Raw genomic sequence first — 15,347 nt, 5'->3', positions numbered from 1 at the left:
TTTAAAGCAGGATTAGGTTATAAAAAAAATATCCCAAGCTTTGAACATCTCACAGAGCACTGTTCAATCCATCATCTGAAAATGGAAAGAGTATGGTACAACTGCAAACCTACCAAGACATGGCCGTCCACCTAAACTGACGGTCTGGACAAGGAGGGCATTAATCAGAGAAGCAGCCAAGAGGCCCATGGTAATTCTGGAGGAGTTGCAGAGATCTGCAGCTCAGGTGGGAGAATCTGTCCACAGGACAACTATTAGTCATGCACTCCACAAATCTGGCCTTTATGGAAGAGTGACAAGAAGAAAGCCATTGTTGAAAGAAAGCCATAAGAAGTCCCTTTTGCAGTATGCGAGAAGCCATGTGGGGGACTAAGCAAACACGTGGAAGAAGGTGCTCTGGTCACATGAGACCAAAATTGAACTTTTTGGCCTAAAAGCAAAACGCTTTGTGTGGTGGAAAACTAACACCGCACATCACCCTGAACACACCATCCCCACTGTGAAACATGGTGGTGGCAGCATCATGTTGTGGGGATGTTTTTCTTAATCAGGGACAGGGAAGCTGGTCAGAGTTGATGGGAAGATGGATGGAGCCAAATACAGGGCAATCTTAGAAGAAAACCTGTTCGAGTCTGCAAAAGACTTGCGACTGGGGCGGAGGTTCACGTTCCAGCAGGACAACGACCCTAAACATACAGCCAGAGCTACAATAGAATGGTTTAGATCAAAGCATATTCATGTGTTAGAATGGCCCAGTCAAAGTCCAGACTTAATCCAATTGAGAATCTGTGGCAAGACTTGAAAATTGCTGTTTACAGATGCTCTCCATCCAATCTGACAGAGCTTGAGCAATTTTGAAAAGAAGAATGGGCAAAAATGTCACTGTGTAGATGTGCAAAGCTGGTAGAAACATCCCCCAAAAAACTTGCAACTGTGATTGCAGCGAAAGGTGGTTCTAAAAAGTATTAACTCAGGGGGGCTAAATACAAATGCACGCCACACTTTCTTTTCACATATTTATTTGTAAAATAATTTGAAAACCATTTATCATTTTCCTTTCACTTTCCTTTCCTTCACAATTATGTGCCACTTTGTGTTGGTCTATCACATAAAATCCCAATAAAATACATTTACGTTTTTGGTTTGGGAGAGAGGGTTAGGGCCAGGACACCCTTAGGTCGTTGCAAGATAAATTGGCAGACTCCGAGACTTTAACAGGAGGACAGCCACGCAGAGAAAGGCATCCAGCAAGATACCACATCTGAATGTATAGGAATGCTGTCTTCTATGGCAACAGTCTTTAACAGTTCCTAACACAAAGTGTAACAGTTCCTTCGCTTCCACTACAATCACTTCTTGTAGTTCTTCAGCCCACTGAGCTCCTAGTCTCTCACTAGACTAGATGATTCACTGCCACTGAATCACCTGAGCTCCTCCAATCTTCACGGTAGTATCTTCCCCAATCTTTACCCAGACTCTCTGCTGGGTCCCTAGCTTGGCACTCAAGATACTTCTCAAGCTTCACTCCACTGGCCTGCTCGGTCCCTGGCTTGACACACAAGGCTGCTCTGCAAGCGTCAACTCCGCTGGCTGGGTCCCTGGCTTGTTACCCACTGAAGTTTCCCGATTCTCCACCGTCCCTGGTTGGTGAGAATACTGCTCCGGTACTTGCTTCAGCTACTCACTGTGGTCCTTGGTAATAAGGTTGATGGTCCCTTAGTGGCGACAGCTTCCCCTCTACCTCATGACAAGTTTTCCGGTCGGCAGAGCCGTCACTTCTGGTTGGACTGCAAACCACAATCCCAACCCTGCACTGATCTCTTGCTTCTGGATAGGCCCTCAGACAGCCTAGCAACCAGATGTGCCCGAGATAGGCCCAAACTCTGGCCTAGCAGCCCAGGCAATACAACACATGTCCACCCAGACAGCCGTCCAGGTGGCACAGAACCCCGATCACTCAACTCCACCCAAATATATAAGTTCTCCCAGCAGGCCAAGGGATCCAAGAAAACCCCTGCCTATTGGCTTGGATGCCCCATATTCCCATAATCTGACGTTGCATTGCCCTTCTCATATCTAATGCCACCAGGTACCCAGCCACCTAGCGGCAGAAGAGAAAATTGCAGCAAGTACAGACTTATAGGGCGTACACACGGTCGGACTTTGTTCGAACATTCCAACAACAAAATCCTAGGATTTTTTCCGACGGATGTTGGCTCAAACTTGTCTTGCATACACACGGTCACACAAAGTTGTCGGAAAATCTGATCGTTCTGAACGCGGTGACGTAAAACACGTATGTCGGGACTATAAACGGGGCAGTGGCCAATAGCTTTCATCTCTTTATTTATTCTGAGCATGCGTGGCACTTTGTCCGTCGGATTTGTGTACACACGATCGGAATTTCCGACAACGGATTTTGTTGTCTGAAAATTTTATCTCCTGCTCTCCAACTTTGTGTGTCGGAAAATCCGATGGAAAATGTCCGATGGAGCCCACATACGGTCGGAATTTCCGACAACACGCTCCGATCGGACATTTTCCATCGGAAAATCCGACCGTGTGTACGGGGCATTAGAGTGAAATCAATTGATCCCTAACAGTAGACCATGGTAGCTATACCTGGCAGGTAAATTTAGGAGCAACCCTGCCTAAACACCAGGGTGCTACATCCTCCCCCTGCCTTCAAAACTACGTCTCGGAGTTTGCAGAAAAATAATTTGAGCCCTCAAACCTGAGAGCGAATGTCCTGGCGAAAACTGGGATGGGTGGGGAAACAAGGAAAGAATAACAAGGTAACAGTGTATGTGGCGTACCACATGAAATAAACATAGTATCAGGCACATGAGAAATGGTAAATCACATATGACAATGGAATATCAAAAATATCTATATACAGTTTTAAAGGCAAGCAAAAGCAATGGTATTGCTTCCTGACTATCTATCTAATATGTACAGTAATAACAAGATATAAAAAGGGTTAGTGTTGCCATCAGGCTAGATCCCTCTCTCTCTCCTTATCCAAGGAAGACGCACCGACCTGAAATAAACAGCAATGCAATTGTATCCTATCCTATTGTAACATGCAATATATATATACATACGTGATTGAATGGTTTTCAATTGTCCTCCACCGAAGACAGCATAGCAGTGTAAATACACCCTATAACATTTTTGCATTATCTACATAGGGAAAGCAGGCCCTATTCTCAGCCGAGAATGCCACCTCCCTTTCCTAATCAAAAAAAACTTTCACTTAGCACATTCTATCAAATGATCATTATGTTCACTCAGGTCAGCACCACTCACGCCACCTGGTGACCAACACTAGGAACAGTTCTGATGCATGGGTTTGTCCGTTATTCACATGAATAATAGGAATTTGCCTAGTTATCACAACCTATTCTTACTAACTACTCACCCAGTGTCCATGACGTGTCACAGTTCATCAATTTCACTCGGGGTGGACAATACTTCCCAGCAGTTTCCCTTCTTCTTTAGAGACAACTCCGGGGACAAGAAGACATAGCTGCATTTCAGGCAACAAGCAGCCAGACCATGGCTCAAATGACCGCACTTCGGGACATAGGTCCCCTTGCAAAGGTACAAACAAAATATAATTACTGTGCTATCAAGTTCAGCATGGCACCTCATGGCAAGAACTCTCTGAGGATCTATAAAAAAGAATTGTTGCTCTACGTAAAGATGGCCTAGACTATAAAAAGATTGCCAAGACCCTGAAACTGAGCTGCAGCACGGTGACCAAGACCATACAGCAGTTAAACAGGACATGTTCCACTCAGAATAGGCCTCACCATGGTCGACCAAAGAAGTTGAGTACATGTGCTCAGGGTCATATCCAGAGTGCCCAGTCTTCTGGTAGTGAAGACGAAACACGCCATACCGTGTCTTTTTTAGACAAAGACCTACTGGACCAGCAGAAATCTCCCCCGTCCAGGGGTATACTAAAGGGAGGCAAACAAGGGACAACAGGAGGAGGAGGGAATCGAGGAAAAGGAAGACAAGGAAGGAAGGAAGGAAGGGGGGACCCAATAGGAACAGAGCGGACAACGACTCGGAGCCAAAAACGCCCCAGCTAAATGCACTCCATTTAAATGACCCAGTAGAAGATTTTAAAATCATTAATCTCTCTGATTTTCAATTGGAGAAACGACATATTGATTTATTAAGCAAGGGTCTATCCTTTTCCCCTACTACGAGTATGGACCACTTTGGGGTATATAAGGACCTCTGCCTTTTTTTGAGGAAAGTATACCTCAAGGAGATCTATTCTGACAAAACTCCCCTAAATGATCTACAGCTAGATACCAGAGAAACTGAGGCCCTAGAATCATTAATGATATTGATGAAAGAAGGAGGCCAGTCCTCTGGTGAGGAGGAAGCTCCAGAGATGTCGGGGTGGAAAAGAGATCCCAAATTAAAGATCCGTTCAACCAAAATGCCTTTATTTCGGAAGAACAAATGGCTTGGGGTGTTCCTCGACCTTGTTGAGGAGGACCTCAAAAAATTAAATTGGGAAACCATCATGGGTGATAACCTCACATATGAGGAAAGGAAGGCATTAAAAGAGCTTAGGGAAGCGGACCAAGTGATTATCAAAAAGAGTGATAAAGGAGGTAATGTCGTCCTCCTCTCGGTGGATTTTTACGAGGGGGAGGTACGACGACTCCTAAATGATGAATCTACCTATAAAAGACTACACCATGATCCATTCCAGGACCTGGTGGAACTTATTAATGAGAAATTACAATGGGCATTTGAGGCCAATTTAATTTCTAAAAAGGAATTGGAATTCTTGAGAGTGGTGGACTTCAATAAACCAACATTTTATATAATCCCTAAGGTCCATAAAAATAGAAAGGCCCCTCCAGGAAGACCTATTGTCTCCGCCATTCGTGGTCCCCTGGAGAGACTGGGGAAATATATAGATTCCTTAATCAAGGACATGGTCTTGTCTTTGACTTCGTACGTACGTGACACAGGGGACGTATTGAATAAGATTAGTGCATTAGAATTCCCGGAGGGTGCCCTACTCGTGGGGATCGATGTGGAGTCGCTTTACACATCTATTCCCCACGAGTGGGGCATTTTGGCGGTATATCACTTCCTAGAGAAACACTTCCCAGAAATGGGAGCCCAAAATGAATTCATCATTGATCTCCTAGAGCTTGCACTCAAGCACAACTTTTTCCAGTTCTCTGGGTCTAACTATCAGCAGCTGCGTGGCACCTCTATGGGAGCCCCATGGGCCCCGGCCTATGCGTGTCTGCACTTGGGCTGGTGGGAGGAGGAGAAAGTTTATGCCTCATCGATGTACCTCGGCCATGCATGCTGCTGGCTGAGGTACATCGATGATGTCCTGATGGTATGGGCAGGGACTTCAGATGAACTGGAGGTGTTTATGGCAGAGCTAGAAAACAACACTAGAAATATACATCTAACTTATACTGCGGATCCCCATCAACTCTCCTTCCTGGACCTATCTATCCGACTTGAGGGTGGTAGGTTGATTACTAGTACTTTCCGAAAGGAAACAGCCGCAAATACATTACTACAGGCGGATAGCCACCACCCCAAGTCTCTGATACGTGGGATCCCGGTTGGACAGTTCATGAGAATCCGCAGAAATTGCTCTACTGAGGAGGACTACTTTTCCGAATCTAAACAACTCTACCAGAGATTCAGGGAAAGGGGATACCCCCACCGTACCCTCAAGCGAGCAATGAGCATCGCAGGACATAAGAGGAGAGCTGACCTCCTCTTACCCCAGAAAAAGACACAACAGGAGACTGAGGGACTGGTGAGATTTATCACCCCCTATGGGTCCCAGTGGCACCAGGTTAATACAATCCTCTCAAAACATTGGCACATACTGTTGCGGGCTGTTGGGTCGAGGCAAATTATCGGTGAGAGACCGTCAATGGTTGCTAAACGAGCCCAAAACCTCAATGACATGCTGGTGCAATCTGAGTTTGTACGGCCCTCAAATAGAAGTTGGCTCACTGATATGCCTCGGGTCAACGGCATGTTTCCGTGTGGCCACTGTGGCACATGTAAGTATGTGGACCGCTCAAAAACCTTTAGAAATTCGGATGGTAGTCAACAATTTGAGATTCGGTCTTTCATTAACTGTGCCACAACTAGAATACTCTATGTTCTCGAATGCCCATGTCATAAATTGTATGTAGGCAAAACTAAGAGACAGCTGCGTGTTAGATTCGGGGAACACCTGAAGAGTATCAGGCTAAAGGAAGAAACTTCAGTGGCTCAACACTTTTTGGATTTTCATCAGGGCAAAACCACAGGTCTGAGGGTAAAGGGCTTTTATGCCCTTTCTCTGACAGACCGTAGGGGTGACTTTGACAGGGTACTCCTACGTAAAGAGAAAAAATGGATATTCAGGCTTGGTACTCTTCAACCTAATGGCTTGAACCACGAACTAAGCCTGAGTGTCTTTCTTGAACCATAAACATTAGGTTTGAAGTGTTTTATAAAGGCTCCCCGGCTGATCTCTTGTTTTGGTTGTTTTTGATAGAATTTATTTCTGACCATGAGGGCCATTCCACCTTATGAGGAAATTTATTACAATGTCTATTGCGCTCTTTACTTGATGCCTGGTGATATGTGAGATTGTATTTCTTTCTCCCCCCTTGCAAATAAGTACTTTTTTGTTTGAGCAACTGATTGGCACCTTTTTTCCACTGCATTACCTGATGTGACCACAAGATGGCAGAAAATAGCTATTTGGCATGGTTTGATCTGATTGGACAGTGTTCCCTATTTAAATCAACCTTAATTCAATGCCAAATTGTTCTGAAGAAGTACGCGGAGGCGTACGAAACGTCAACGCAGCCCCTGCAGGGCTTGTCAGCAGGCCTTCAACATGCTTCCTTTTCCAGCAATGTAAAAGGGTTTCCCTGTGATTTGCATACAGCACCATACTTCACAAGCTAATTCCGCATCAGCAATTGAATGCAAAGTTCCTGGTTCCTGGTCTCTTCCTAACCATGTGACCGGTCATGTGATCACACAGTCTGCAGTGTCTACTATTGAGGAGAATGGTGTGCTGTGACTACACACTGAATGTTGCTCTGAACTGACTGTGAGCCGCTCCATGCCAAACAGCAAGACAGCAGAGTCTGAGGACATCCCCAGTACTTGAAAGAGGTGAGAGCCCAATGGGCAGTTTCTCTTTCCCTCCTTACCTGCTTATCAATAGTCTTTGCATCTGTTTGCCATTCACCCTCCTGCATGGATTGACACACTTGAAACTGATGAACTGTGAAAATATCATCCTGGTCTAGATTGGAAAAGAGACTAAGCCCTTTCTTTGGAGTGGTTTGTCCTTTGCTCCTTTTATGCTGCATTGAGGAAATAGTGTTTGTGCACTGGACATACCTAGTAACAGGAACGCTGGTCTTTCCATTTCCAAAACAACTGGTGTAAACACACATTTAGTGCACTGAGGTTGGAAGCTGCTTGTGGAGGATTTCCTTCTAATAGAGGTTTTTTTTTTAAAAAAAACCCCACCTAATTCAGCTATGTAAGGTCCTGTCTATGTGGATATATGTGGGTTTTTTTTTTTTTTTTTTCTCAGTACTGCTCAATCTGATGCACAGTTAATACTAGACCACATAAGACTTGATATCCCATCAGTAGCTTACTCCATGTAATGTTTGGTGCAATACTTTTTTCTTTGGATTCAAATGGACACTGCATGCGTTTTTGGCCTGCAGGCACGCTCTGCAGTTTTATTCATCAATGTTGCAGCATGGTTTTTAATTTTGGTTTAGTGTAGTGAGACGGACTGTGTTATTTAGATACATTGTTTATCCTACATATATTTGGAATTTTTTGTATATGTAAATACCCCCACCCCCCCTACCCTTAATAAAGCCTTTTTGCATTTTTGTACCATAAGCCGTAGTAGACCATTCCCCTTTTTTGCTTTCTGGGGACTCCCTTGTCTCCTCTTTCTGTTGTTGTCTTTGAGAAATAGACGTATGAGTGCTGCCAGCATTGCTGCAGAGGTTGAAGGGGTGGGGGGTCAGCCTGTCGGTGCTCAGACCATACGCCACACACTGCATCAAGTTGGTCTGCTTGGCTGTCGTCCCAGAAGGATGCTTCTTCTAAAGATGATGCAAAGAAAGCCCCCAAGCAGTTTGCTGAAGACAAGCAGATTACCATGTCCTGTGGTCTGATGAGACCAAGATAAACTAATTTGGTTTAGATGGTGTCAAGCGTGTGCGGCGGCAACCAGGTGAGGAGTACAAAGACAAGTGTGTCTTGCCTACAGTCAAGCATGAGTGCTGCCGGCACTGGGGCGCTACAGTTCATTGAAGGAACCATGAATGCCAACATGTACTGTGACATACTGAAGCAGAGCATGATCCCCTCCCAGCGGAGACTGGTCTGCAGGGCAGTATTCCTGCATGATAAGGACCCAAACACACCTCCAAGACAACCACTGCCTTGCTAAAGAAGCTGAGGGTAAAGGTGTTGGACTGACCAAGCATGTTTCCAGACCTAAACTCTATTGAGCATCTGTGGGGCATCCTCAAAGAGAAGGAGGAGGAGCGCAAGGTCTCTAACATCCACCAGCTCCGTGATGTCGTCATGGAGAAGTGGAAGAGGAGTCCAGTGGCAACCTGTGAAGCTCTGGTGAACTCCATGCCCAAGAGGGTTAAGGCAGTGCAGGAAAATAATGGTGGCCACACAAAATATTGACACTTTTGGCCCAATTTGGAGATTTTCACTTAAAGAGGAGTTCCACCCAGGGGGGCCGTCAAAAAAAAAAAAAAAAATTAAAAGTCAGCAGCTACAAATACTGCAGCTGCTGACTTTTAATTGGACACTTACCTGTCCCTGGGTCCAGCGATGCGGGGGATCGAAGCCCCGCTCGTCCCCCCCCCTCCGCTCGTTGGCGCCGGCATTTCAACTGTGGGCGCCGGGCTGTGGCTTCACAGCCTGGCACCCACTGCGCATGCGCGAGCGGCGCCGCGCGCCGTGATCGGCCGCTCAATCACCTGGGACCTGTAATGGGTCCCAGATGATTGACAGGAGGGAGGGAGCAGAGCGGAGCCCTTCCTGTGCCTGGGGGGAAGTGATGTCACCAGCCCAGGCAAAGGAACAGGCAGACTACGAGGGACCACCTAGCAACAGGCATTTAGAGGTAAGTGAAAAAAAAAAATATCCAAATGTTTTTTTGTTTTTTTTTTTTAGAATTTTTACAGGTATTTTTGTTTTTTGGGTGGAACCCCACTTTAATGGTGTACCCACTTTCGTTGCTAACAGTTTAAACATTAATGGCTGTGTGTTGAGTTATTTTAAGAGAGGGGACAGCAAATGTACACTGTTTTACAAGCTGTACACTCACTACTTTACATTGTAGCAAAGTGTAATTTCTTCGGTGTTGTCACATGAAAAGATATAATAAAATATTCACAAAAATGGGGGGTGTACTCACTTTTGTGAGATACACAGGGCATGTGTGTGTGTGTGTGTGTGTGTGTGTGTGTGTGTGTATGTATATGTGTGTGTGTATATATATATAATATAAATATATTAATGTGTATGTATGTATGTGTTTCATAATGGTTTAAAGCAGCGTTAGCTTGGAGGGTTGACAAAAGGGCATTTTTCCTGGTTTTCCAAATAATATCCCATAATGGCATTAGGACAGCTGATAGTGATGATGTATTGTACAACGTATCTTCTTTTATGGGAGTTACATAATAGAAGTAGTTATCACCTCTATGCATTTATTCATCGCTGGAGTCCTGGGCAATGCTCTGCACATTGTTGGCTGCGTATAATAAATGATTACTTGCATTGCCTCATATTATTTGCCTGTATTTCATTAGCAGAATAAAAGCTGATGTTGTTTTTCAGGGACTGGAAACTCTACAGAATTTAAAAGAGCTTAATCTGGCTGGGAACCTAATACACTCTGTAGGTATGTAAATATATACTCTGCTAGACTGTGCTCTGTATTCTTATCAATCACATTTCTAGTGATAATCACCTAATCCATTTAATCCTACCTCTAGCAGAAGTGTAATTTGGTATGGAACTGAATTAGTAAATGCTATTAGCATTCTATAAAATCACCCTGGTAAATGTAATTTGTGGAGATGTGTCACACATATGCTTTCTCGTATATTGCTGCCTGTGGCCTCCATGGTGGGAAGACATATTCCTTACGGATGGTGGCAGGAGATGCAATCTGTCCAATGTTACTGTAATAATGCATAGTGTAGAGGTAGACCTCATCTCAAGCATTTGTAGATTTTTTTTTTTTTTTTTTTTTGGATTAAGCTTTTAAAATAACCATAATGTTTAGTGGAAATGTAAAGTTTGCATACCCAGATTTATAGGCCCATACACACGATAGGACTTTGTACAAACTTTCCCATGGATTTTTTTTAATTAAGCATACACACAGCAGGACTTTTTCAGCCAACTTTCACCAAATCACGTCATTTTTCAGCTCTTTACCGCCACCCTTTGGTCAACTTCTGTATTGTCTGATCTTTTGCATTGGTTCTGAGCATGCGTGTTTGTACTTTGGACTAAGGTCTTATGGACTTGTGTACACACGATAGGATTTTGCACCATAGGACATTTGTTGCTGGAAAGTTTGTCTGTTTGCACAGCCAACATTTGTCCGATGAAAACCGAAAAAGTTTGTCCGATGGAGCGTACACATGGTAGGAAATTACCTTAAAACAGCTAATTTACATGTTTGTTGTCAAAAAGTCCTATCGTGTGTATGGGCCTAAATTGTGACAGCTCTGAAAGCTGAAAATTGGCCTTGGCAGGAAGGGGGGTAAGTGCCCTGTATTGAAGTGGTCAAACAAAGACATGAGATTTGGAATCTGGCTGTTTTTGTCACTGACTTGTGACTGTTGGGGAAAATAACGTTGTTCAGTACTATTTCCCCCATTCTCTGAACACAGTTTGGGTTCATCAGATCTCCGTTACAGCACGTTCATGGATAAGCACAACATTAAGTTCTTTCTTTGCTTTTTTTTTTAACAGGACATTGCTTGGATCCAAATGTCAATCTTGAACGATTAAACCTGTCGGGTAATAATATTGCTTCTTTTAAGGTATATATAGCCATTTTTGGTGCAAATATGTGATTTTTAATTACTTAAAACCTGTATGAAGTGTAATTTATCAGATGGTTACTTTCAGTTGGAGGTCTTCCCAGTAGTTGTGTGCAGTAAATAATGTCAACTAATCATTTTGGCTTTCAGTTGTTTAGATATTACCACTATAAACATTTCTCACTTCATTTTAAATAATAACTTTCACATTACCTTCTTTATCAAAGATAAATATTGTATGGCTATGTTTGTGAATGCTTTATTTACGCCTCTCTCATTATTTTTTAGGAACTCACAAATTTAGCACGACTTAAAAATATAAAGGATTTGGGCCTGAATGATCCACAATACACCCCTAATCCAGTGTGCCTTTTCTGCAATTACGCTACCCATGTATTATACCATATACCACAGCTTCAGAGACTTGACACATATAATGTGTCCCAAAAAACAATCAAGGATTTAGCAGAAGTGAGTTATATTATTATAAACGGTATACTTTCAGTACTTTCTCTGGCAAGCATTTGGTAAATTTCTGGTGATATTCCATAGTGGAATTCGTTTGTGTAAAATACTCTGTCCTAGTTGAAGCTAAACAACTCCAGGCAGATGTGAAAGATACAGTGCCTTGAAAAAGTATTTATACCCCTTGAAGTTTTCCACATTTTGTCATGTTACAGCCAAAAACGTAAATTTATTTTATTGGGATTTTATGTGACAGGACAGACCAACACAAAGTGGCACATAATTGTGAAGTGGAAGGAAAATGATAAATGGTTTTCAAATTTTTTTACAAATAAATATCTGAAAAGTGAGGCATGAATTTGTATTCAGCCCCCCTGAGTCAATACTTTGTAGAACCACCTTTCGCTGAAATTACAGCTACAAGTCTTTCTTTATCGTACATCATGGGACACAGAGCCTTAAGTAATAACTTAATGGGTTCTAGGCCACCTTCAGGTGATGAACACTGGTATACCCAATCCAGGACGGTCACTCCCTATATAACCCCTCCTCCTTCCAGGAGCACATCAATTTTTTCGCCAGTGTCTAAGGTGTTGGTCACAAGTGAAGATGTGCTCTGAGGAGCTCCAGGAGGGATCCATGCTGGATTCAAATAGCCTCCATAGACCAGATCCATCCAAAGTGCCACTGAGGCCAAAGTGGATGGTACCTGGGCCTCGTATCCGCCTGTAACATATGTCTAAAATTGTCCTGTATTTGGCTTCATCCATCTTCCCTATAACTCTGACCAGCTTCCCTGTCCCTGCTGTAGAAAAGCATCCCCACAACATGATGCTGCCACCACCATGTTTCATGTTGGGGATGGTGTGTTTAGGGTGATGTGCAGTGTTAGTTTTTCGCCACACATAGCGTTTTGGATTGAATAGTGCTCCGTGTTCAAAGCTTTGAATATTTTTTTATAACCTAACCCTGCTTTAAACTTTTCCACAACTCCCTGGCCTGTCTGGTGTGTTCCTTGGCTTTCATGATGCTGTTTGTTCACTAAGGTTCTCTAACAAACCTTTGAGGCCTTCACAGAACAGCTGTATGTATACTGAGAATAAATTACACACACACTTTTCAAATAATTTGTAATAAAATTTGAAAAACATTTTTTTTATTTTTCTTCACAATTATGTGCCACTTTGTGTTGGTCTATCACATAAAATCTCAATAAAATACATTTATGATTTTGGTTGTAACATGATAAAATGTGGAAAATTTCAAGGGGTATGAATTCGTTTTCAAGGCACTGTATAAATGATTGCAGCTGTGTAATCATTAAAACAGCATTCATTGTAATTTATTCAATTTAATAAATACATTAAACACAATAGGTGTAAGTACTCAAATTTGACCTAGCATCAGCCTCTTGCAGTCAAATGTTCAGTCGGTACACCAGAGCTCAGATAAGGAGAAGCAGCACAAGGAGCCAATTGAGTGTGCTGCAGTGCAAGGAGCATGCTTCTGCAGAGAGAGAGAGCAGATTGAGTGAGCAATGAGCTCATCTATGTGCTGCTTTTCTTTTCATTGTCCAGTTACAGGGTGAGAGTGGGGGGTTGGTATATGACCTGTAAGTGAACATGAAGCTAAATCACAGGTGCCCTATCCTACTAAAGAGAGCTGTGCCGTGTAGCAGAGATGTATACATCTAAGGATTAGATAAACAGAATACAATTTTTTTGCCAGTTAAAACAGCCCCTTTTTGATTATTTAGCTGTTTGCCTGGAGTTCAGCTTTAATGAATGTATTTAAGTGTCTACAGTACTGGAACCTTTCATATAGGTGCAGAAAAGATTACAATTCCACATCTTTTGTTTTTATAAATGTGTTCTATTTATTTTTTCATCTTCTTAACTATGCAATTCTATATTTCTCTCTATATTGCTTAATAGTCTACAGTGATGAAAAAGATAATGTACTACAACATGAGGGTAAAGACTATAAAAAGACATCTGAGGGAAGAATTAGAAATGCTAAAAGAGCGGAAGTGCACATTGGAACAGCTGCCACGGGAAAGAATGAAACTGCTTCTCTTCCAGGCGAAAAGTGTAAGTATTAGACATAAGGGGTTAATTTACTAAAACTGAAGTGTGCAAAATCTGGTGGTGCTGAACTGGACCACAGCTATATCAGCAAGAGACGGGAGCTGCTAAACAGGAGGAGTTCAATAGACTGAGTCAGGCAGCACTGTACTGTGGAAACTGTAGCCCAGAGGAGAGGCTGTACAGGACACAGCTTCCTCTTGCAATGAGGGAGCCTGGAGAGTGCACATCACTGTCCAGTGTGCACTACCACTGCTGCACATTGGCAGCCTGAGCAGCATCCAGAGTGCTGAGTCCAGATGTGCCAACAGTCAGAGACACTTGGATGCAGAGCAGTGAATGGACTAATCACTTTGTGTGACTGGATATTTAGCTGCAATATAGCTGAGATTGGTGAGCTGCTGTTGGGATTTACTGTTGGCTGCTAGAGAGACTGAACCTTTTAGGAACTGACCACACAGCCATATAGTAGCCTTATTGCTACCCCCAGGCTTGACTGGGGCTATTCCCTTGTACACCAATAGTACAACTGGGCCCCAACACTAGCCAGCTGAAGAGTTAGGATTAAAGATTTTCCCTTTACAGCTGCTACACTGAGACCTTATATTATTGCTTGAGCTAAAAGGTACCTCTCAGGAGACATTGCACCATATCCTAACCATTCTCCTAGAGTGCACACTAGATTAGTTGCAGTATTATTATTCACATTGCAGTTAATGCTTACAGTAACTTTCAATCAACCAGGTGTGTCAGAGGGGCTGTGGGTGTTCTTGGAGTAGAGGTGCAGAACAGAGAACCCAAATTACCAAGCGGCTCCTGCAGGGGTAGTAAGCAAAAAGTAATACCAAAGTGAGGGCTTTGGCATTAATATATTCCCTCACATTCTGCTTTCTGAGGTAGAGGAACGATATCCATAGTCTCCATAACTTCCAAATGGGTTACTATTGCTACATTTACATCATTGAGCGATCCATGCTTATTGTGCAGAAGGCCCTTTCTTCATCGTGCAGTATAACCTACACTTTTAGTGTACACAACCACGCTCAGTGTGCTGACCCCATCTAACCTTAAGCAAGACCCCCTTAATGCTATGGGGTATATTTACTAAAACGGGTGCACTCAGAATATGGTGCAGATGGTAGCCAATCGGCTTCTAACTTAAGCTTGTTTAAGCTTTGGCAATAAAACCTGGAAGCTGATTGGTTTCTATGCAGAGTTGCACCAGTTGCTTCTTTGGTCATAACATGCCATAGGAATGTTCTTTACAGCATTATGATTTATTTTTCCCTTTAAGACTTGTGTATTTAGTATACCTACTTTTTTTAGGAAGTATCCACATGTTTTCATATGTCTTCATCCTTAAAATATTTCAGCATGTCCGAATGTTTTTGTTTTAGTTAGAATGGGACCTACCTCCAGAAAGTCACCAAAACGTTCTGAAATCTCCTGAAAACCGTTATTGCCACACAGATCAGAAAAACTCTGATTTATGGGCAGAAGAGGAGAGCAACAGAGCAGAATCAGACATGGAGGAGAATTTGTCTCAAAAGATGCATGCATTAAAAGAGAGAATACACTTCTGGACATCAAAGATGGATGAGTATGTTAAGCTTTTAAGCAAATACAAAGATCTATACACAGTTTCTAAACTATGTACGTTGAGTTA

At 42.9% G+C, this 15,347-nt stretch overlaps 1 protein-coding gene across 5 annotated transcripts in view; it reads left to right on the top strand.

The window, feature by feature from the left end:
- The window catches only part of LRRC9 (leucine rich repeat containing 9), a 244,501-nt gene that overhangs the window by 80,939 nt on the left and 148,215 nt on the right, over positions 1 to 15,347 (top strand). For all 5 annotated transcript variants that reach the window (XR_012237138.1, XM_073610131.1, XM_073610129.1 and 2 more), the window contains 5 exons: positions 9,913 to 9,976; positions 11,062 to 11,132; positions 11,421 to 11,603; positions 13,532 to 13,687; positions 15,079 to 15,281. Coding sequence is in view for 4 of the 5 variants with exons in the window: in XM_073610131.1 (XP_073466232.1) it covers positions 9,913 to 9,976; positions 11,062 to 11,132; positions 11,421 to 11,603; positions 13,532 to 13,687; positions 15,079 to 15,281 (677 nt within the window). In the remaining variant the exon portion in view is untranslated. The remainder of the gene's footprint in view (positions 1 to 9,912; positions 9,977 to 11,061; positions 11,133 to 11,420; positions 11,604 to 13,531; positions 13,688 to 15,078; positions 15,282 to 15,347) is intronic.

This window comes from Aquarana catesbeiana, linkage group LG13 (genome assembly GCF_042186555.1).
Source record: "Aquarana catesbeiana isolate 2022-GZ linkage group LG13, ASM4218655v1, whole genome shotgun sequence".
Classification (NCBI taxonomy): Eukaryota; Metazoa; Chordata; class Amphibia; order Anura; family Ranidae; genus Aquarana; species Aquarana catesbeiana.
This window is presented reverse-complemented; position numbering and strand designations above follow the sequence as displayed.